Raw genomic sequence first — 24,219 nt, forward strand, 5'->3', positions numbered from 1 at the left:
TTTGTTTTTCTATATTACAGCAGATTTGTTTTCCCTGATTTTTTGTCCCAAATGTCTCATGTAGTCGAGAGAGCTCCCCAAGCACCCAGAAGACCCCCGACAGCGGCCACGTCTCCCAAGACCCCAAATCTGACAACTCGTCCAATCAGAGCTCCCCTGAGGTGCTCACAACTACGAAGAACAGGTGTGTATGACACACAGATTACAACCTTATTACATGACATGGATATATTGATTGTAGAATATAGCCATACCCGTGTTTGTGTGAGTGAGATAACCAAGGGTGCAGTTCTTATCTTGGCAGCAGGGCCCCGTCCATCCCCGAGGGTCACGACCTGTCACGCTCCTCCTCCAATGCGAGCAGCTTCGCCAGCGTGGTGGAGGAGAACGAGACGGAGGCCACAGAGGACTATGACACAGGCATGGTGAGTGCTATATATAGCCTGTGAGGAAACAGGACAAGTGCATACAAGTTATCAAATCAAATCAAATCAAACTTTATTTATATAGCGCTTTTCATACATAAAAATGCAACACAAAAAATAAGAATAAAAACAAACAATAAAAATGACAAAACCCACCCCTCCCTCCCCCACATACACATCTGTAAGTATACATACACAAACATGCACACACGCATTTAGCCATGCACGCACACAAACACACTCAGACTCACACACAGCACATAATGATTGACAGTGTAGAGACATGGCAGAGACATTATGTCAAGTTATGTCAAGTTTGTCTTTAAGTCCAATATACAAGCATGTTCTGGTGTGTCTCTCCTCCGCGCCTCCTGCAGGAGAGTCTGTCGTCTGCCGGGACGCCACACAAGAGAGACTCACTGACCTACAGCACCTGGCTGGAGGACAGCGTCAGCAGCACCAGTACCACCAGTCGCGGTAGCTCCCCAGGTGAGACAGGTCCCAAGAAGTTTGTAAAAGAAATAATGGCTCCTTTTAAATGACTATATTTGTATATTTGTTCATTTCTTTATTAAGTCATATAAATACTTCGGTAACACTTTACAATAACCAACTAAATAATGTTTATAGATGGTTTATAAACCAATTATTAACATTTACAAAGTGCTATACATATTTAATCTTTAAATGTTTTCAACCAATTTCTTAAAGGTATATGAATCATTTCAAAAATCATTAACATACTTAATATGGTGTTAAAAATGTTTAAATGAGTGCAACTAAAACTATTAATAAACTATTAATTATAATTCAATTGTTTGCTGATGGTAAAGTAACTATAAACTTACATTAATATACCATCTATTTGCCATTTATAAATGATTTAGTTAGTTAAACATCAATAAATTATGTATTTGTTTACCATTTATAAATGATGGTTATTGTAAAGTGTTACCAATACTTCATGATAATGGTAAAAAACAACAACACATAATTAACTCATGCACAGTGATAGAGAAGGTATTCCCATTGTGCACTTACAACCCCAATTCCAAAACACTTAATAAAAAACGTGATTAAAAAACCGAATGCAATGATTTGCACATTCTTTTCAACCTACATAAAATTCAGTACAAATTGTAAATATACACTTTAAATACACAACGTATTCACTTTTTTGTACACATTTTTAGTACTTGTACTACTTTAGTACTACTCTGACCCTCAACTTACTGATTAATCAACTAATCGTTTCAGCTGTACAGGTACTGTAGCGTAGTTTAATTCATTTAAGCACATAATATTTTATAAGCTCTTTATATGTATTGTATGCAAATATTTGAATTTCTAAATGACATGTAACTACTGCTGTTTGATTATTTTTTTGTGGGGTAAAAAGTTTACGAAATTTCCCTGTGGAAGTAGAAAATGGCATGTAAAAAATCCTCAAGTAAAGTACAAGTCAAATGTATACTTCAATACTTAGATTAACCTCCTGTGACCCTGCGTCCTCATATGTGGACATTTAATTTTAGGTTTGCTGGACCTTATACTTAATTTTGCTTAACTATGAGCTGTTGTCCTCAGTAGTCAATGCATTAATCAGTATAAAAATCAAATGGCAGCATCTTGGTAAAGTCAATTATCAAGCTTATCCCCAGAAAAAAGTGGACCAGGTACAAAAACTGATCAGATTTTATGGTTAAAACTTGTTTATTTGTGCTTAATAATGTAGTGTTTGTAGTTTGACTATTTTTTAGCATTAGCAACAAGCTACAACACTGCTAATTAGGAAGTACTCATTTGAGAACGAATAGACTTTTACGATCGTTCTTTAAATGAGAGGGTGTAAATGTAAGGAAATAAATAGCTTTATAAACTAGTGAATTCATTGTGTTGTACAGTAAAATTAACCCATAATTTTTTTTTCAAAAACCACTTCCTGTTCAAAGACAATGCTTAGTTTTGGTACTAATCAGATCCTACTGATCCAAAATATCTAGGAGAAACTAACAATACATACAAAACAAAAGCTTGGGTCTCAGGAGGTTATATATACTTAGTTACATTCCACCCCATTTCAAAGTCAATCTGCAATGGACATAGAGTAAATGACTGGTTAAATACAGCGTTGACTGATCCTGCAGGGCCCAGTAAACCTGAACGAGGGAAGGGGACAGACGTCCGTATCAAACTGGAACGACCACACGATCATCAGTCCTCATCGGTGAGTCAAACCTGGACTAAGCTGTAACATTTACCTTTAGCTCATCTTTGTTGCTCTGCATGACTTTTTAATTGACTTTTTTAAAAAGATGCTTATGTGATGTTGCTGCTGTTCCGTGGTTCTTCTTTGTGTTTTTTATTGCTGTTTTTGCATCTTTGTGTGCAGAACTGTTAACTCCACCCATCTGGTTGTATCCTGGATCTCCATCTTCAGGTTAGAGTTTACTCAGTTCCCACTCATAGTCTCAATCTACAGATATAAACTATGGACAGTTGGACCAGATATACTTTATATTCATAATTAGCAAACCAAATGATGCTTACATGTTCAGTATATTCAGGTATTTTCTTATTTTAATCATAATGCTTGTCAATGTTACTAATGAATAAATACAATCAAGACATATAGATGTATTGGCAAATACCTTTTTTTGTCAATGATATGATATCAGCTCATAGGTTTTAAGGTTTTAAGTTTTGACCAGACTTCTCTTTTCTTTCCAAAGCATTCCCATAAGTCACAATCCCACTGGGAGGTGAGACAAGTGCAGGCGTTCGCCATCACAAAGGATAAGAAGGACGAAGATGAGGAAGAAGAGAAAGGAGAGAAAAGGCAGGTGGAGCCTGGCCGGTCTGCTGCTCAGTGAGGGCCAGAGAGCAGCGTATCCAGAAGCCTGCAGGACATTTGGGAGAATAACGCACAAAGAGGGGCCAGCTTTTGCACAGTGTTGTTTCCTTCCACTCTTTTCTTTGCCTGGTCACACATCTGTTGCCTAGTTGTATGGTTGTTGTTTTTTTACCACACCTTTTGTTTCAAAAGTGCACATTTTATTTACAAATGTAAAAGTTTGGTTTTATAATTTTATTGTGTTGAACTGTGTACTACGAAGAGAGTTCAACATACCCAGGGCATCTTTTTTTGTTATCTGGCTTCACTAAACTTAACAATAAGTCTCACATGACAGTGGTTATCAACTCTGCAAGTCAACCTGGGTTTCCCAAACTAGTCATAAGTGTGCTCACATGGAAGGGGCGGTGTTTGACCAATCACAGATATGGACAAGTCAACTGGCAGCAGAGGGACATTTCTTACAAACAAAGAGCATAATATAACATAAGACAAATACATATACACTACTGGTCAAAAGTTTTAGAACACACCAACTTTTCCAGAATTTAATTGAAAATGATGCAGTTTAATGTCTCAGTCTACTCTGAAATTAACGCACATTTGCAACATTTAAAATTCTTTATTGAGCATGAAAGTGTTTTGAAATTAAAAAAAAGATTCAAAATCACATTTTACGTTGAACTAAAGGACTAAAAAAAGACACAAAATGACCACAAAAAAAAACACAAAATGACAAAAAAAGACACCAAAAGACACAAAATGACTTACAAAGACATGAAAAGAATTAAAAAATTGACAAAATAGCCCAAGACTCCATAGAGTTAAGTTGTTAACCCATTTCTTAATCCCTGAAAAGGCCTACTTGTATAATTCTGAAATGTACATTATTTTCCAGTTTTGGTTAACCTTACCTTTTTTTATTTACCTCTGGCAGTTCACCACTTACCTTTGTACCTTTTCAAGCTGTTCATTTGACTTGAACTGCTTGAATTTCAATAAAAAATGGAAAAATTGGGGTGTTCTAAAACTTTTGACCGGTAGTGTAAGTTAATCACATGATTGAGGCTAAACGCAGCACAGGTACAGCTGCCAATAGCAGGAAGGACAGCAATCACACATGACTGCTACTTATTGTACTGGAATAAATAGCCTGGAAGTAAGGCTATTTATCTTTTTGAATTATTTTTATTATTTATTTGCAAGTCTGTGTCACACCATTGGTGTTGCAGCTGAAAGATCGCTGCCCCATCGAGGGCATGAGTAGATCTATAATTACATTTGTGTATTCCATTAAATTAATGTGTTGCTTTGAATTATTACGTGGGCTTTTATACATGCCGTGTATGACAATTTGAGCCTCATTCTTTCAGCTGCAAAACCAGCAGTGTGAAACAGACTTCAGAGCAAATTAAAAAAGTCATTCAAAACGGTATTCGAGGAAGTGATTGGTCAGTCGGCTAATTAAACCTTAAGTTATCTCACTGCTGGCTACAACAGTGCTCTTTGAGGAGATTTTGACAACGACTTTTGCTTGCAGTTTTAACAAATCAACAAAGGTTTCCGCTCAAAAAATATCTCTAATATATACGCAATGCCAAATATTCAGCATCAAAGAGAGGTATTTTTTAAACAAAATATCTAATGTGATATAGAATTGTTCTGCTGGATGCTATTAAACATGATTATTTTCTGGGTAAAATCCAAAAAAAGGACTGTCTAGCTAAAACAACTGCACCCTGTCCCTTATATCTCCACAGGATTAGATTTCAAACACCATCAGAGGTCACAGTGAAGAGAAACGTATTGTAGATAATATGAAATGGCCTTAAAACTTAAACATGCAATTTCTTTGTCCCTCAGATTTATTTTACCTCACTCTGTGACTAATGTGTTCTGCATCCAATAATGGGATTGCAGTATTAGATTATTGTAAAGTTAATATATTCAGAATTTCATTTTTCACCAGTTTTTTATTTTAATGGTGTTGCAATGATGTTATACTTCAGCACTGTCTGTATAGTCGCTAATGTATGGATATATGCATCAATGACTGATCTAACTGCTTTGTCAGTCGTGTCTGTTGGTGAGGAGACATAATGTTTTTCTCTCTAATATGTGTTTTTATTTATTGATTTGGTTCCTGTTGAAGTGGAATTAATGGCGTGCATCTGTTATACTGTACCTCTATGGTGACTACATTCAGCATCCCACCATATGCTTATACTGTATGTGTTGCTTTAGAGTAAACTATAATGTTGTCATCTGTAAATCTGTCTACTTCACTGGTCAGATCTCTTTCAGTGCAGTGAATTTGCAATGCAATTATAATAACACAGTGAATATTTATTTGCTTTGAAAGTGAGAAAATAACTCTAAATACAACTACTGATTTTGTAAATAGATATATAATGTATAGGCCATTGATACAAAATGGGATTGACCAACACCTTGAAATTACTGCCAAGTTAACAATTTATTGTTTTATTTCTCGTACCTTTACTTTTGGATATTATTTTGAGAGATTTTTGTAGAAGAGAAATATTTTAAAAGCTATTCAGACTGTTCTGTAAAAGGGAAATCTCACAGTACATCCTGCTGATCATTTCAGTTGCCTTATCATCACAAACTGACAAAGTCTAGATATTAAAGCAAATAGTTCATAGCCAGCAGGATTTACAATGAAATGAATGTTTTGTTGTTGTTGTTTTTATTGTAAATAAATGCCCTGAGAACTTTACACTTTATTGCCTTGCATCAAGTCACTTGTTCTCTGATTGTAACTATTTTTTGTTCTGTTTTTTTGCACAGAAATACAATATTCTGAATGCCACATAGTGAAAAATCTCTCCTTTGAAATGCCTACAAACTGTAGATGTTCCACTTCCCACCGTCTTAATGAAAGCTAAGAGAGAAAGCCCCATGAATAAATGATTTGATGTGGCTGCCCACAAGTATGTAAAACTAGAGCAATCTAAAAGTGGAGGCTTCCCTTCTTATACAACTGTGCCACATGCAAGGAAGAAACATATTTGTGGTTTAATGAGTCAAAAGGAAATAAGACTGACTGCAATGGGGTTTCCAAATGTATGTACCAACAAAACAACAAAGGGATGCTTTTAATATGTTTATAGCACTTCATAAACTTAGAAATATGCAATTTTATAGTCGGAAAACAAAACACAAATGACAAAGACAATGTTCTTTTTTCTAGTCAGTTCTGAATACTTTGAATGTTTTGTTTTTATGCTAATAAGTGCCTGAATATGTGCAAAAACATAACAAGTGACATAAAAAAGGTTAGCCTGCAAAGTGAAGGTCAGTTGTAGAGTGTAGTTGTGCATAAACAGCAGCAGCAAGCTGTGAGGACGTGCGTTGTTTCATTGTTTCATGTTTGAAATACAGACAATAAACACACACCATACCGTGTTAATATAAATACTGGTAATACTGGGGAAATAGATGGAAACAATAAAATGGGAATGTTAGCAGTACAAAATATCTAATTCTCGTTCTTTTGTTATTTACACCTGTGTTTTTTAATACTACACAGCATTATTTTAAACTCTTTGGTATTTCATAGCGGTCATTTACAAATTATTTTTTTTTCTATTTTGCATAAAACTGTATAAAAACTGTATAAACACCAAATCCCCTTTACTCATCTCGTGTTTATGCAAGGGCAACAAATACATTTTCTGTCTCATTTATTTCCTCTGGGCCTCTAATTCCTCTAATTCATTATTGAGCTTTATACAGACAAACTGAGGAGTCAATGGTTAATTTGCATCTATTGCTGCTTAGATTGTTGGTGCCCTCCAGTGGAGTCATTCAAGCCTTAATTGCCTACAACATGTTGCTAATCATAGGTCCACACAGCAGTCTAAATGATCAAAAATTTTAATTTTATTAACTTTATATCACAATGGTAAATACCAGGGCTCCCTTGAAAAAGAGGTTCTTAATCTCAATGGGATATTCCCTGGTTAAATAAAGGTTAAATAAAAAATAAAAACATATAACGGTCCAACAATGCTATAAGCATCTGAATAAAATCATACATATTATTTATTTATATTTGTGTCTTCTTGTTTTTATTATAATTATTATTAGTTTCTTTAAGAACTTAATGTACTTGTTACATTAGCATAAGAGTTTAAAAACATCAACAGAGGTTACTTAGTGATAAATAAAATCAATAGTAAAATAAGACACACTATTTCCAAGAGAAAAACAAGAGAAAAATAAAAATAAAAATACAATAGCTATGAACACTATATGCACCTTTCAATTATACATATGTCCATGATGGATAAATGCACAGGATAACTGAAAATGGTGTGTAGCAGAACTGAACTGTACTATAAAATAAGAAAAATATACAGAAAAAAAATGCACAGGATAAAAGCAAGGAATTGAGCATGATGTTGTGGGTGAAGTGATGAGTGGTGTGACATTATGCTATAATTTTTTTAATTTTTATTCTATTTTTTACTTTACTTTTAAGCTAAACTGGATCAAACATTATAGAGCTGCTCCAGCGGAACCTTTGTTCGCTATGAAAAACAGGAAGCGCGAATAATTCGTGTTGCTCAAGCCGGAAGTAGTCTTCGAGAGTCACATTGAAGACCAAAACCCCGGTCAAAGATAATAAGGTAAAGTGACGCTCTCTGGGAAACAACTTAAATGATTTTGTTCATGCTGCCAAATTGTTGATAAGCTGAAACATTATTAGCTATAATATTTTAGAGGTATTATAGTGACATTCACGCTTCCAAAGCGGAGCTACGTTGCTAGCTAGCATTAGCAAAAACCAGAAGGTGAGCACCCGGTATCTAATGCTAATCCATTGGGGTTTTAAAAAACATATATTTATTTTTAATGTCTCTATGATAAATGGATCAAATACATAAAATTGTGGGCCATTATTTTTTTGCGACAGTTCATTAATTAGTTTGAAAGCTTTTAAGATGCTGGTCCTGTTGTTTGCCTTTTCCTGCTTGTATTTTTTGTCTTGTAGGCCTATATATATATATATATATATATACACACACACACACACACACACATACATATTTTTTAATAGAATGTGTTTGTATGTTTATATTTATATTCAGTACCAGTGAAAAGTTTGGACACATCTTCTCATTCAATGGTTTTTCTTTATTTTTTTATCATTTTCAACATTGATTAATATTATTAATATTATAGATTAATACTGAAGGCATCAAAACTATGAAAGAACAAATAAGAAACTATTAAGTTCCAGATTTTTCGATTCTTCTAAAATATAAAACATTGTGGTTCGTTCAACACTGTTTATTTTACAACATAATTACATGTGTTCCACCATAGTTTTGATGTATTTGATATACATTTAAATTGTAAAAGATTTAATATAATATACACTTAAACTATTGAATGAGAATGTGTGTCCAAACTTTTGACTGGTACTGTATGTATATTTCTCTCTAAATGCATGGAGAGAAGCAGTCCTCAATTTAATTTTACTTGAGTAATATGACAGTAAAGATCTTTCTGTAACTGATTTTCTATCGATGACCAACATATACTCTCTTGCTCCTGCCCACAGGTCCGGCGACCAGCCAACTAATTCCAGATGACTTTATTTCGATGATCATTAACCATGTTTACTTCAAAACTTGTCCCCCGTCTATTACGTAGAGCAACATGTAAGTGTGAACAAATATCCATTCATCCATTTATTTCTTTTTAAATTATAATTCCTGCTTAATGTTACTCAAGATGACATTGTTTATTTCACTTTAATGACCAGGTGCATTTCAAGCCCATGGAGAAATTTTGAATGGATGTGTACAACCTGCCTACTGCTCTTCACTGCAACACAAACTTAGAAACTACGCAACAGCAGCAGACAACACACCTCCTCCTCGATGGGTACAACTGGAGCCAGAACTGGAAGAGGCTCTTGTGCCACGTAAATTGTCAGTAAGTCCTCTGGAGAGCTGGCTCTCCCTGCGCTACTCCCTTCCTCCCCTGCTGGAGTCCGCTCAGCCGCAGGAGGACGTAGAGCTGCTGGAAGAGAAGGTGCTGCCCCCCCTTTCTGTTCCTGTTATGGAGGACGGGGAGGGTTCAGCAACACCCCTTAGTTGTAAGAATGTTCTGAAGATCCGACGACGGATGATGAACCGTCATAAATACAGGAAGCTGCAAAAACGGACTAAATTCTTGAGGAAGAGAGTGATGGAGGGCAGGGGAAAGAAGAAGCAGGTGAGAGCTTCTCCTTTTCATTAAAAGAGACTCTGTGATACTGAATAAACAAGTGTTTCTTTCTGTTTGGACACATTTTCCTTTTATTTTCATTTTTCATCAGGATGAGCTAATTTGAAGGACATACCCAACAATTATAATATTTCAATGTAATTGTGTTACTCAATTTTTATCATATGAGAGTTGACGAAGCTTAAAAATAGATGTTCGTTATGTATAGAATTATTGTAAACCTTGGGCCTGTTCCATAAATCGACTTTGCCAAATAAATCAGGCTTATTTCTGACTCATTTTCAATTAATTTGGTTCCATAAAGCAAATTAAATTAGCTTCCCAACACAAAGTTGCAATAGTAACTGAGCTTGAACTATGTTGAAATTGCTTTATGGAACAGTATATACTCTAAATAGGTCAATCTAACAAAATAAACCTATTTATATATTATATATTAACTTATTCTGTAAACTTGTGCTTTTTTCCTGTGCAGAAACTATTTGAGAAGGATCTGAAGAGGATTTGGAAACGAGCTGGACTGAAGAAGGCTCCAGAGGGATGGCATGCACCTCAGATCTTTATCAAACATCATGGAAACAAAAGGGACTGAGAGACACTGGCGATGATTCAAGTTTGTGTTGCATCTCTGGACACCACACCATCAGTTTACTCTGTGCTTTGCAGCTTAATTGAAGTGTGTTTCAGTGATGAAGACATAGTCCCTATGTGTACAATTATTTTTAACACAGTGTACATAATCTAATAAAGATCGTTCTCTGTCAAGCCGTTCTCTTTGTATGCTGTCATTTCCTGTTTCTGCCTTATTTTTTTCCAGATAGAATTACAGGACATTTTACTTTTTCTTTTTCTTACTGTGGATGGCAGCATTGTGCCAAATCATAAAAAAAAGTCACTCAAACTGTAATTTCCAATGTCAATGCTTATTTAATTTACTTTAGTTGTCTTTAGAGCACCAAAATCTCAGTTAACTGTGTGGCCCCTTTTAAATAAAATTAGCACAATAAAAACCTTTTAATTATAATCCTCAAAGTTAAAAGGACTTCCTTTGAGTTCTTTAATGCAGAAACCAGGATTTTCTAAGATGAAAAAGGGGGAAATGAGTAAGGATCATCTCTAATCCCTTCCTTGTGTTGAGGTTTAGCCAAAAGACTGATTTACAACCGTATAAATTACTGATATCTTATTAACTCAAGTGGCTGATACTTGGAAAGCATTTGTTAAGAATGGAAAAAATAAGACTATCATCTGTAAAAAACTACAAAAGTATCAACACTATTTTTTGTAGTGTTTGTGAATTATAAGACCTGTCAATTTCTGATAGAAAGTTAAAATAATATGAATTGGAATTTGCTCTAAGCTGCGGCCACCTTCAATTTGAAGGATTGTACCTTCAGCGCATTTAAATAGCAAATTGATATTTTATGGATTTATACTAAACCTTTAAACGTTTATTATGGTAGCCTTCGACAACACATGTTTTTCGTCAAGACTGCAGCACCGGAGTGTTGGATTTCATCGGCTGGCGGAGGCGGAGCGTGTGAAGGCTCCAGACTGCAGGAACACAACACAATACAGCTGAGCCGCTGCTCGCTGAACTTGAAGTTCTTGTTTTATCAATTTCTGCGCACACCGCCTCTGACAGGCTTGATACCTCTCGCTGTCAGCCCGAGAAGAAGATGCACCTCGAAATGACTCTCCTTCACAGTAAGTTCTCCACTTTTCTTACTTTTTTAAAAGGGGAGAAAATAAACCGAGGAAACTTTCTTTGTTCTATAATTGGATCCAGGTTAGTTTGAGCCTGTTGGGAACAAAAGCCGAAAGCCACTCAGTTCTCAGATCTGCGCTGCTGCTGCTGCTGTACTGCAAATATCTTATTTTAAAGAATATTCTTTCCTCAATATCTTTGAAATACAAGATATAAAACTGACCCAACGAAAGCTTGAATTATTTTTTTGTTTCCTTTTTTTTTAAAAGATGGTGGTAACTGCAGTAGGCTATAATCTTTTATGTACTCATCTTTTTTCTGCTTGTATGGCCTACAATTTATTTATTGTTAACACAGCAACCATTTAAAACCCCAAATCTTTTATCATTGTTATTTATTTATTTATGAACTTAAGAGATTTAAGTTTAATGTATTTTGACAACAACAAAAAAAACATTTCGACATTTTTATTATTTCAATGGCACATTTTTTTCTTAATTTTCATTGTATTGAAACCCAGCTTTATGTGCATCTATCTCGTCTAAAACTATTTCATGTGTAAGTGATGTTACTCAAGATGCCAGTTTTAAATTTCCTTCGAAAGCTTTTATTTTGAAATATTCGGAGCTCTGTAAATACAATGCATGCAGCTTCATGGAATTAAAAGTGAAACGGAGCATTGCATATACAGTAACACTGCACGGCCTCTGCCTGTTGATAGTGTGTGTGTGTGTGTGTGTGTGTGTGTGTGTGTGTGTCTGTAGGCTACGTGGGATTTTTTGTGGCTTCATCCCAATGTGTTTCTTGTTAACTGCGGTCTAAGTGCAGGAGTCAGCACAATCCGGCACCCAGTCATTATATGTGTCAGTAATGAGTGTTTCACCACGAGTGGGCTGCTTTGAGTCCGGACGACGTGGAGGAGGGGGATTACCACCCCAACCATATTTATGGTGGCTCAATTACCGGCCACAGACAACAGGGCATGGAGTAGATCAGAATTACTGTTTTGAGAAAATAATAGGCTACTCATTTAAGACAGAAAAGGACAAGGTCACCGAAAGGTAAACTGTTATGCTCGGACACAGCACGTAAGATTTTTATAGTTAGATGATGTGCCCACACACTGAGATGATGCTTCCAATGTATATTTATGAACCCTTTGAACCCCAAGCCAATTTAGGGCAATTTTGTGTGTGCTCATTTTACATTTTATTCACTGTAGCCTTGTATTTCACTGCAATAGGTTATACAGGTCATGCACCTCTATGGAATCAGCACAATCCTGTCTACAAGACATATTGTGCAGTGTTATAGTAGTCATAGTAGTCATAATGACATGCATCGTAAAATAAATAAATAAACACAAGTAGTATTTGACATCACCTGACTTGACATTTTTACAACTTCTACTTGCAGCCTTTCCTGTCCTCTCCTCTCTGCTCTGTGTAAACAGCCTGCAGGTCTGTCTGATTTTCAGTGAATATTTGTCACATGACCGTTTGTCTCAGCAGCAACAATCATGGCCTCACAGTGTGGCTGAGGAGCACACAATTTATTGTTTTTAGGATGTAGTTATTCCAAACCTTTTTTTTTGCATCATTTTAAATGAGACATAGAATAAAGTGATTTTGCTTAGTTTTGGTTACTTTTTTTAATGGAAACTTTCGTAACCCATTATCTGTTCAAGGACTATCTGGATGGAAGTTCAAATGTTGCAGATAATGCCTGTTTTTACAGTTTCTTTATGATAGACAGCTAGATACAGCATCATTTTAGGGATCTTTTAAAGTAAAAATATGTTTGAGAGGGTTAAATTGCTTTTACAGCTAAGACACTCAGGAATGATAAGGTATACATTAAACGTGACCAAGAAGTGGTGGTCCACAACATGTCAGAGGGAAAATGCCCCACTATTTATTTGATTATTGTAGTTACTTTCAAGGGTTGGATTAATCATTAAATTAAATTAATGGAAAAAAAAATTCAAATGTCATTGATCCTGTTGGTTAGCTCACAGCTACCCAGCAGTGTATGTATAGTACCAGTTAAAACATTAAAAGTTTGTTCACATTAATGCATTTCCTTTACTTTAAGTAGCCTATATGTTGATGCTCATACTTTTGTACTTTTACAGAATTACAATTCTGAATGCAGGATTTTTACTGGTATTTCTATCCTGAGGTATCGCTACTTTTACTGAAGTAGATGATCTGAGTACGCTGAACCATTGAAATACATGAAGAACTCACCTGATCCTGCACATCTGTGGTCCCAAACTGAGCTCTGTTAAGCTCTATGAAGAAAAATATATATATTGACAATAATATACTCCGTAAAATCAAATTCATATAAATCTGTAGAAAGCAAAGCACAGAAAAACATTTAACAAGCTTTTAACTCTCAAGGAAACTGTATATCACGGTATAGTATATCATTATGATGACCAACATAATGAAACACACTTTCAATTGTAACATGACTAATCTCTTAGTAACCATGAGTGTCTCAACAGAAGAGTCAGTCGGCTTTCTCAGGCATCTGAGAATGTCTGTATATTTAGCCGAATCTGCAGCTGGACACATTTGTTTGATTTATTCTAAACTGGTGAGTAAACTTTACTCACACAAAAACAGACGTGAATCACAGAAATTCTGCTGAGTGAACACATGCTTTGTGTTTGAGTTGAAACCTTTTTCGTTTTACCTCGTGGATGGCATTCTGTTAAGTGATTCTCCATGTGATTCCTAAGGGCAACAAATGACAACAGTGAATTGGCAGTGATTTGCTAAATGCCTGTTATTAGAGCTGGTCACTCAATAGCACATTGTTAAGTCTTTAGTGTTAAACCAGCCTTGTGAGTCAGCCGCCTGTGTGTGTGTGTGTGTGTGACTGGAGGAGACATGAGAGAAAATTACAGTGGTTAGGATACTTTGTTTTACCTTCTGCAGGAAAGTTTATAGCCTTCATTAGAAAACCCAAGTTTTCCAGCATGAGGTCTCCTCTCCGATGCCAGTGTGTGTGCTGAAATAATTCTGCTCAGCTTAAAGTATTATTATACACCATCTGGTATGAAATCACTGCATGAAGTATTGTTTGGATGAGGTGAAACAAGCACCCTCATGTGTCTGATGCCTGTGCTCACATATGAGGTGAAATAACCTTACACCTGTGCAGCTTGCTTGGGACCATCAGTGTCAGTGATAAAAGTACACTGAAAAACTGAATATATTATAAAAAATACTCCATTACAGGTTCTGCATTTATGGAAAGAGGATTGGAGCCAGGTAGGCAAAAAAATGAATGAGAGGAGGAAGTCTTTTTTTCATTAAGCAATTCCAGAAAAAGTCAAAATGACGATATTGTATTTCATCTTTATTCTCAGCGATTTGGCTTTATTCTTGTCATTTAAAAAAAAAATCCTCCTCATTATTTTTTCCTCTACCTGGACCTAATTCTCTTCCTTATGAATTGGAAAAAAAGCAACAACAAAAAAAAGTCACCTGTCAGTGTAATTATATTAATATTACTGAGGCATTCAGTTTAAGCAACAGCTTAATTGCAAAAATCCAGTATTTCAATATTTAAAACTACTCGAAAACTTTACCTGCCTTGATTTTATTGATGGACTACAAACTGTACAGAACCTTTAACTAGAACCAGTGATGGAAAAAGTATCCAGATCCCTTACTTAAGTACTAATACCACACTGAATTCCTTCACTACAAGAAAAAGTAATTATTTCAAAACTTACTTAAGTAAAAGTACAAAAGTAATGTACTAAATGTAAATTTACTTGAAGTATTAAAAGTAAAAGTACTCTTTATTTGGACAGTGTCCCACTTAAATTGTTAAATGTAGAAAAATATTATTGGTTTATTATTATTGATGCATGTATTTAAGCAGCATTTTCATTTTCTCAAGGTAGGGCTTATTTCAATGACTTAAAGTAACTAAAGCTGTCGGCTAAATGTAATGGACTTAAAAGTACAATATATGCCTCAAAATGTATTGGAGTAGAAGTATAAAGTTAAAAAAAATGGAAATACTCAAGTAGAGTATACATACCTCAAAATTGTACTGAAGTTAATATACTTATTTACATTCCACCACTGACGAGAACTGACAGCTGTTACCACAGCACACCAGTTTTCTGTTCAGAATGTTTTAGAATTTTAAGGCTCTTCATGGCCACACTTCTCTCTAAATTTTGACTTTGTAGAGGCGTACAAGCCTGTATGTAGTTTGAGCTCCTCGGGCAGAGGTCTTTTAACTGTTCCAGAGGCCGGCGTATAAAACCAGAGGAGATGGGAGTTTTACAGTCTGGGCCTCAATGCTCCGGGCCTGCCCAAGGAAATCAGGTTTTCTGAGTTGATAACATCTTTAAAATCTTCTTAATACATACTCTTATTTGAGTGCTTATCCTGATTTTGCTTTCATAATTTAGTCTAGGCTTATCCTTTTTAATTGTCTTCTGATCTTCAGTTACTGGAGTTCAAAATAATCCTGCTTTTATTCTTATATTTTTTCATGCTCTAAATTTATCCACACGTACCGCCGGGCTGAAGGCTCTGCACCTCCAGCCTGTATAGTTCACAGCACCCATTACCTGGACAGTAAAAATACACAGGTGTTTGGTTTTGACACCAGGCAGTGTGACTGAAGTACGCGCTGAATAGCAGCCTTCTTCATCTCGTCAGTTCACTGCCTTGCAACAAGCCAGCAGCAGCCTGGATGAATAGAGGCTCTGTATGCTTTGGCTGCATGCATCTCTGCTGGCCCTTCAGTAAACACACGACGAAATAGCACTGTGGGAAAAAAATACATTAGAAATAGCAAATGCGCTGTAGGAAAATTCCTACAATCTCTAGAAAATCTCTAGAGAAATCTCTAGAGTGGGAAAACACAAACAGTAAAATATATTTCCAGAAGATATTGTTGACATCTGGTTGTATTCCTGGGTGGAACTTTCTAAAAATCTTTCCTTTTTACCGTGTCCTTGTTTCTCCAGTTTTCCTCTGTTATTTTAAACAGTCCTCTCACTGAACCCACATCTGTTCCAGCACTGAAATCTTTTCACTGGCGGGTGAGGCCAGGTCAAAGAACTCTCGAACCTCCACCTCCACATTTTGTTCTTAATCTTCTAAATATTTCTCAAGACTTAATCCGGGATCTGTAACATCTCAGCAAGTATGAAAAGTGTTTCAGCAGGATGCAACTCTAATCACATGTTTTTCTCTGTTTCAGTTGTTGCTGTGCTCTTCCTGCCAGGAGGTAAGACTTTTTGGTTTCGTAATGCACTATTTTAAAGGCACAGTTCATCCTAAAATAAAAATATTTTCTCTTATATGTAGTGCAATTTATCAATCTAGAATCAGAGATAAGGCAGACATATCTATGGCCTATATCTCCTACACTCTACAACTCACACCAAACAATCTAGACTGATATATAGCACTACAAGTAATAGGAATAAAATGTAATTTTGTTTAACCCATTGACGCCTAAAACGCCTGTAAAACCTCTGGGCGATTTTAAAATAAGCCCCTAAAGCCTGAAGTTTTTCTGGAAATTCAACAGAAGTGTCAACGCTTCTACTAAATAATAGATTTTTCAGCCTCTGTAGCAGATAGAAATGAAATTCAAAAAGTATTTGAGAGCTTATACAAATACTACAAAATGACGTATCCGCTTTCCAGGCTTCAATGGGTTAATGCAGAGTAACTCATGTTTTTTGCTTCTCTTTCTGTCGTTGCTGTATTGATCTCTGAAGCCATGTGTTCACGTCTTTGTCACAGCATTGAGTCAGAGCGGCAGCAACACGCTCGGTGTGGTGGTGGAGGCCAAGAACATCACCCTCCCTGCAGGGTCGAAGGCCGTGCTGCCCTGCCACAGCCCCCGCATGGTGTGGACGCAGGACAGACTGAAGGACCGTCAGAGGGTGGTACACTGGGACTTGGTGCGCAGCAGCCCAGAACATGCTTCAGAGCGAGTCCTGGACATGTCCCCCGGGACACGCCAGAGGCTCTACAACAGCTTCAACAAGGGACGCGTTTCTGTTCCAGAGACTGCTTTCGATGATGGCAACTTCTCCCTCATCATAAACAGTGAGACTTCCCTAAACTTTTAAGTAGCACCATGAATTCTTCACTCTTTCGTTTGTTATTTAATCTCACGGTTGGCTGGATGCTTTTTTTTTTTAGACGTGGTCACAACTGACAAAGGAGTTTATACTTGTAATCTGCATCATCACTACTGCCAGATTCACCAGTCCATTAAATTCCAGCTCAACGTCACAAAGTCACGTGAGTTGTCCTTATTGTAATGATATTCCATGACTCAGGATGCATGAGACAGATGAGATAATAATGTATTTCACACTGATGTGTTTCCAGCTCGAAAAGAGAAACGTTACTGGGATGGAGAGAAGACTGTGTTTGTGGTTTTGTTGGGCAAGTCGGTGGTATTGTCTTGTGTGAACCGACGCCCACTGTGGAGAGACGGCCTCCAGGAGGACCAGCAGCAGGTGGCTCACTGGGACTTCCAGCCCCCAGGAGTGCGTCCTGATAGGGCTGACCGCCTCGTGGACCTCTATGCTTCCGGAGAGCGGCGTGATTATGGGCCACGCTTTGGACAGAACAGGATGAGTGTAGAGCCGGATGCTTTTACTTTAGGGGACTTCTCGCTGTCCATTCCTGACCTAAGGCCTGTTGATAAAGGCCTGTACTCCTGCCACCTGCATCACCACTACTGTGGTCTGCATGAGAGACGCATCTTCAGGCTCACTGTGGCACCTCCACTTCCGTCCGTCCCCAGTACACCACCCAGAGTCTTCCAGAATGACGTGCCAGAGCCAAGTAAGTCAAACAACAAGAGACACATGACTAAAACTTTGTTTTTCCACATTCTAGTAAGGGTTAATGTTTTTCCCCATGTGGTTTCTCAGAGGAATCGTGCATAGAGTGACAACACAGCTCCTGGGCTTTTTGTTATTATTATAGACATAGTTGGTCAGTTAAATCAGTTCCTCTTCTCCTCTGCCAATGCTCTACTCAGACCTCTCTGTTTTTTTGTGATTGAGCTGAAAAGGAGGTCGAAGGAATGTAGGAGCAAGTTAAGAAAGAAAAAGATCTTTCTGTTAGTTGTCGATGGTGATTTCAGCATTGCAAATTGAAAAATCATGGTTTTTGGTGTCAGCTATTTGCAGCGAGAAGCTGTCTACAGTAAACAGCTTTAAATTGGGTGCAACGGAAGTGGTCTCATTTTCCGTGCTGACTCTTTTTTTTCTTCATTTTACAGCTTTTTCATTTACAGCTGGAGACATTTTAACTGCGCTGAGCAGCGGAGTAGGCTCCAACAGCCAGTAATTTTGGGAGTGGAGAGTTTCTATCTTGTTTTTTTCCTCCATTTGACCCCATTTTCCAAAAGTCCCAACCACATGTCTAGACTGGTTACACAGTATCTCGAGTTTTGTTTATTCTTTCTTCCACTCTGCTCTGTTTATTTGCTGATATGTATCAGCCTCTGGTAGAGTGTTTACCAGCAGTTAAAGGAAGTCTGATACATCTGTTCAACATCTGGGCCAGCTGTGACATGAAAGAGCAAAGTAAGGAGGGGGGGTGCAGGTATGTGTCAGGCTATAGATCCTCCTCAACTGTAAAAAAAAAAGATGACAGCCCATGTGTTAGCTCTATAAATATGTGGGAATTAATGCACACATGGACAGATAACATCCTGCACGTCCTTTGAGTAAACCTCATCTAGGAATTCACTTATTTTTTATGCACTGCTGGACTTGTCTGTTAGATTAAAAGTAAGTTGTTTGTGCTTACTCAGGCGCCAGCGATCATCTGGAATTACAAATGTCACGGGAGCTTTTCACTTTAATTCTGTAATTATCTGTGGCAAATAGAACATTATTTCTTTGTACTCATGAAGGGGGCGTTATGTGAGCTGTCAGCAATATGACAGAAATCTCTATATCTTCTGAAAATGAAGATGCTTCCCTTCAGTTCATTGACTTGCAAATAGTGCACATCCCACAGGAGCAAAGTTAACCTCTGTGCAGCATATGTGAAATAGCCGTTAACACATACACACTTGTCAGATGTGTCAAGAAAATGGAAATGGGCTACTGCCGGGACACAGCTGCAGCTCTGGTGACAGCTGAGGTCTACAGACAATGACCTTGGCCATTTCTTTGCAGTTCTGTGCACATTAGGCGCACTAAACAATGACAGGTGATAATTGCCAACCAAGCTTCCACTTAGGAGGTGGATGATTAAGTCAGAATCAGCTTTTTTCATGACTGGCTGGTTTTGAAAGCATGATCAGAGATGGTACATTGCATGTTTTCATCATAAATTCCCCACTGGCGCTTAGTTTTACTAGTGTCCAACTTAGCTGTTTTAATGAGAGACCATAGAGTAACGCTATACTTAAGATAAATATTCAAGAGGAAGAGGTCTGATGTTTTTCATGATCCAATTTTTTCCTGTGATCTGGTTTCTGTGATCAGGCTGCATATGCATTTAGAAAGAAATTGCAAAACTGTCGTAGTATTTCCCTTCAGCTGCTCTGTGAACATGCATTATGGTAATTCTGCAAAAGTATTTGTGGTACAGTAGTCTATATTGTATATTACTGTTTATAATAGACAGCAGTTGTTATGATCTTGCATCTCAAAACCCAGTGTGTATTTTTGCTGCTTGTCGTTTCCAATAATTATTGTCAATTATCACCACAGCTTACGTAAACAGATCATCTCACTGTGAAACAGGGAGCTGCCTGCACTGTTGTCAGATATGTATTTAGACTGTAGAGCTCTGCTGAAAGTGTCACAGATGTATTTTCCATGCATGACAAAACTAGACTTCTGTGTTTGTGAGAAAATGTGAAAATGGAAAACTAATACAGACATACAGACAGACCACATAACAGAAATCTGTCTCTCTTTTCCTCACACTTCTCCTCCTCTTTTCTGGTCAGCCCGGTGTTTTTCTGAGGAGGGAAAAAAAATAACAGCTGCATGACATCAGGTCTGGAAGTTATTACCACTGAACAGACATTTAACTCCTGCTCTCCCTCTCTGGCTTTTGGAAACAAATGAAAAAGAATAAGCCTCAGGGGGAAGCACAGTTTTTAGCTATGTAGAAATACATCTCAGTTTGATCTGGGTTTATAGCCATAATGTTAGTCAAATGCAACAATCCAATATATCAGTTAGAATATAATTTTGCTTTGTTTTTATTTTCAGAAAGAACAGTTCTCTGAGTTCTCTTGATATTTATCATGTGCAGTATTTACTAAAAAATCCTCTAAGCTCTATCTATATGAGGCAATAGAGTAATTAATTATGTTATTCATGTTCTCCCTATAGGGACTGAAGAGGTGGAGGGTCCACGTGTGGTGAACGTCATCCTCCCTGAGCATCGAGGGTATTTCGTGCAGCATTTGGGCTACTTCCTGGCAACTTTCATACTGCTGGCGTTCATCGTTGTGGCTGTCATTGTGCTGACGCGACGCAAAAAGAGAGGTATTATGTGTGTGTGTGTGTGTGTGTGTGTGAGATCACTAGGGTTGCAAGATTCCAGGAATTTTCAAAGGTGGAAACTTTCCATGGGAATTAACGTGAATTTATTGGAATAAACAAGAATAAACTGGCATCTCATCAATCACATGCACATAGCACACTGCTTACTGCAAGCATAGACTGTATATAAATAAATATAAATATAAATAACATGCACTGTGCATTCCTCCATCACATGTTCAGTTTAACATTTACATATTGAATGGGACTTTTTGGAGAAAGAGGGACTCTCTTCATTTAACATGTTGACTGGGTCTTTTTTTTTGTGATATTTGAAGGGGTGGGGATCATTTTTATTGTTTTTCTTGTTCAATGAAAGAAGTGATTATTCAATAAAATAATTAAACTTGATAAAGTTCTACTTAAAATGAAATGTTAAAATGAAATGTCATGTTTTTTAATTGTATTATTTGACATGGATGTCTGCTTATGACTGAACAAAATGTTGATATTTATGTTTGGATATGATACAGTTAATTTAAATTACCCCCAATTACCATGCATTTCAACAATTCTGATTTAGAATATTTAAAAAATTCCCCAGCTTAACTTCCCATGGAAAGTGTGGAAATTAACTGGAAATTTCCCCAAAATCTTCCATCCCTTTGCATCCCTTTCCTGGCTTGACAAGTGCCTATTTTAAAATAATAATAATAATAATAATAATAATAATAATAAACATCTTCACATTTTTATAAATACAGTGTAATTGATATTGGTTGTTGCGCTTTTTTTCCAGGTCTGGAATATGACCTGAGTCGATCTGATCGGTAAGCTGTTACTATACAATGAATCATGTTCCATTTTCTGTTTAAACTGAATTCAGTTCTAAGCAGAACAATATATATTTCTGTACAGGGGGCATGTGATGAGTGGAGGAGAAATGTCATTAGACTGCACAGAGCTGAGGGCCTGTAACCCAGAACCTCTGAATTCAGGTACGGCAAGCTTCATCCACAAATGCAGTAAACACACATTCTCTAAAGTACTTTCTCATAACCTGTATGTTTACTTTAATCCACAGACTACAAAAACAACCTACTGAAAGAGAGAGATATGACCAAAGACTGCAATAGGGGTGAGTAGACTTTGTGCAGAGTTGTATTTCAGTAAATAAACATGCAACAATAGCATTTACAGCCACAGATAAGAAACGTTACATTTTATTAATATGTTGTCCACCTCCCACCTCCTCATTCAGACTTTGATGGGAAGCTGTGGAAGTGAGTGCGATATTTCTGAGATGCTGCTGGCAGGTCCAGAGCAAACACCGGAAGAGTAAAGGACCGTGGAGAGAAAGGGAAGAAAAAGAGGAAACCCAAGAGAGGACAGGAGGAATGCTCCCTCTGCTGTAACTCTAACACACTAAGCTTTTTCACTCAAAGTCAATTTTTTTACACGTCATTTTTTAAATAACTTGCATTTTCACCAGCTGTTTTAACAATATGGTTAAACTTATATTTGACCCTTACTCTTGCATTCATTGGTTGATATATGTGGAATATTAGCCATTTTTTTTATCATTGTTTTTATTTGATTATCTTTACAAAGCTGCATGCTGTTTATTAAAGTATGTGTTATGTATACTTTGCATGCCTACAGAGCTGCAAGCTCACAGCTATTTTCCCTTTTAGCGATTTGATAATGTTCCTTGTTGCACCAATTCTGCTGTACTGTAATTTCTAAAAAAAAAAAAAAAAAATCATGTTTCAAAGGTAAATATTACTGTTCATAGACAGTTTCAGATAGTGTTTGGAAACAAGTGCCACGCATTTCTAGCTATAGATAATAACACATTTAAACAAATATGGTACTTATATTTTATAAATGCAGACATAAATTCTTCTCCAAATATTATTTCCCCCCAAGTGGATATATCTATTCATTGATGAATTATCAAGTGAAAAATTGTGATATTATAGGACCATGGACTAAAGGCTCAGTCTACCAAAACTCAGGTAAAGAGAATCTTTTAACCATTTATTTGGTTTGTAATGGGCTGTGCAGTACTTGTTTGAATCAAGCAAAGGACCCTGGTTTGTAAAACACTGAATTTTCATTACTGATTTAAATCTACTGGTCAATGATACAGGTACAAAAATGTTATAAAATGTGCGGCTATAGCTCTATGAGGTTTACTGCAGGAAGAAGAGTGTCTATTATCTCAGTAATGCTAAATCACTAACTGTTATCTTAGCCCTGTTCTCCTTTTTGTTTCTTACTCACTTGCACAAACTCTAATGTTGGTCTCTTATAAGATAAGATTTAATCTATTAAAGATTCAAAATGGTGGCCACAGACTCATCACTGTTTGTTCTGGTTGTCAGAGGGGGATCCACAGATATTACTTGATGTTTGCATGAAACTGTGGTATGAAATTATAATATAAAGTCTGAGAAAAGCAACAGTTGGGGTAAGTAATTGACTATCATTTGGAATTGTAGAGGCATTAACATTGTGTTGGTACTTGGATAAAAGTGTATAGTTCATGTGACATTGTAACCAGCTGTTTAATACAATGCTTCCCTATTTTCTCTCCTGGGGTGATCAGTCACATCCACGATAATGAGGCTGTTCCAGTCATATAATTAATGCCTGATTATTATTGCTGTCATTTGTAATTGTTGTTATAGACATACCTAATATTTAACAGGCTTATTAACTTGGAGGGAGGTACATTAGCCTCAGTAATTAATGCAGCTTATGTTTCTTTTTGTTGCTTCACAACCAAATCTCTCCGTGTTGCTGCTCTATTTTTTATTTCAATATTATAGGACATATTTCTGATTAAATTATAAAAAAAAATGTACCATAGGGTTATTATGACGAAGCAGATCTAAATATATGTCACCATTTGTTTCACAATTGTATTTTTTTATTATAATATGCTTTTTGGGAATATACTGTAATTATCTAATTGTAGTGAATGGAATTGATATTAAGTTCAAGGCAAGACCCTACAGGCAGAAACATTGTTTTTTTTTAATTTTACTGCTGTTTGTCTATTTGCGTATGTAGATTTCTCCTAAATTCACCCAAATTTCGGATTAGATAATACCTAATTTGCATATTTAGTCATAGAATTTAGAAAACTTGTTATTTAAAAACAACAACAACAACAACAACAACAATAACAACAACAACAACAAATCTTCATGATGAAATGGGGGAAGTTTCATGGTAAAAATGTGTTAAAATTGTTTCTCCATTCACCTCTTTCCTCTTTTTAATTGCAATCGCATTCATTATCTATTGCAATATCAGTATAATAATAATAATAATAATAATAATAATAATAATAATAAAGGAAACAGAAATGCATGTCCACTTGCTCTTTGTTCCCTGCCTGTGTACAGTACATTGTACAGTATGAGTGTGT

At 36.4% G+C, this 24,219-nt stretch overlaps 3 protein-coding genes across 7 annotated transcripts in view; all 3 read left to right on the plus strand.

Annotated features, from left to right (window-relative positions):
• The window catches only part of LOC131971343 (rap1 GTPase-activating protein 1-like), a 54,320-nt gene extending 49,478 nt beyond the window's left edge, over positions 1–4,842 (plus strand). For 4 of the 5 annotated variants that reach the window (XM_059332747.1, XM_059332749.1, XM_059332746.1 and 1 more), the window contains 6 exons: positions 65–184; positions 290–425; positions 803–914; positions 2,573–2,652; positions 2,818–2,865; positions 3,158–4,842. In XM_059332747.1, the coding sequence (XP_059188730.1) occupies positions 65–184; positions 290–425; positions 803–914; positions 2,573–2,652; positions 2,818–2,826 (457 nt within the window). In that variant the 3' untranslated portion in view covers positions 2,827–2,865; positions 3,158–4,842. The remainder of the gene's footprint in view (positions 1–64; positions 185–289; positions 426–802; positions 915–2,572; positions 2,653–2,817; positions 2,866–3,157) is intronic. The other variant, XM_059332745.1, reaches the window with a different exon arrangement.
• A 3,004-nt stretch (positions 4,843–7,846) lies between these two features.
• aurkaip1 (aurora kinase A interacting protein 1) lies at positions 7,847–10,313 on the plus strand. Its single transcript, XM_059333472.1, has 4 exons — positions 7,847–7,934; positions 8,873–8,972; positions 9,077–9,531; positions 10,019–10,313. The coding sequence occupies exons 2-4, from the start codon at positions 8,927–8,929 to the stop codon at positions 10,133–10,135; spliced, it is 618 nt and encodes a 205-aa protein (XP_059189455.1). The 5' UTR covers positions 7,847–7,934; positions 8,873–8,926; the 3' UTR covers positions 10,136–10,313.
• An 803-nt stretch (positions 10,314–11,116) lies between these two features.
• Positions 11,117–23,383, plus strand: LOC131971743 (matrix remodeling-associated protein 8-like). The gene is made up of 10 exons (XM_059333320.1): positions 11,117–11,250; positions 16,496–16,522; positions 17,047–17,355; positions 17,452–17,553; positions 17,644–18,105; positions 20,628–20,783; positions 21,580–21,610; positions 21,699–21,778; positions 21,865–21,918; positions 22,042–23,383. The coding sequence occupies exons 1-10, from the start codon at positions 11,223–11,225 to the stop codon at positions 22,065–22,067; spliced, it is 1,275 nt and encodes a 424-aa protein (XP_059189303.1). The 5' UTR covers positions 11,117–11,222; the 3' UTR covers positions 22,068–23,383.
• Positions 23,384–24,219: the final 836 nt, after the last annotated feature.

This window comes from Centropristis striata, chromosome 5, assembly GCF_030273125.1.
Source record: "Centropristis striata isolate RG_2023a ecotype Rhode Island chromosome 5, C.striata_1.0, whole genome shotgun sequence".
Taxonomy (NCBI): domain Eukaryota; kingdom Metazoa; phylum Chordata; class Actinopteri; order Perciformes; family Serranidae; genus Centropristis; species Centropristis striata.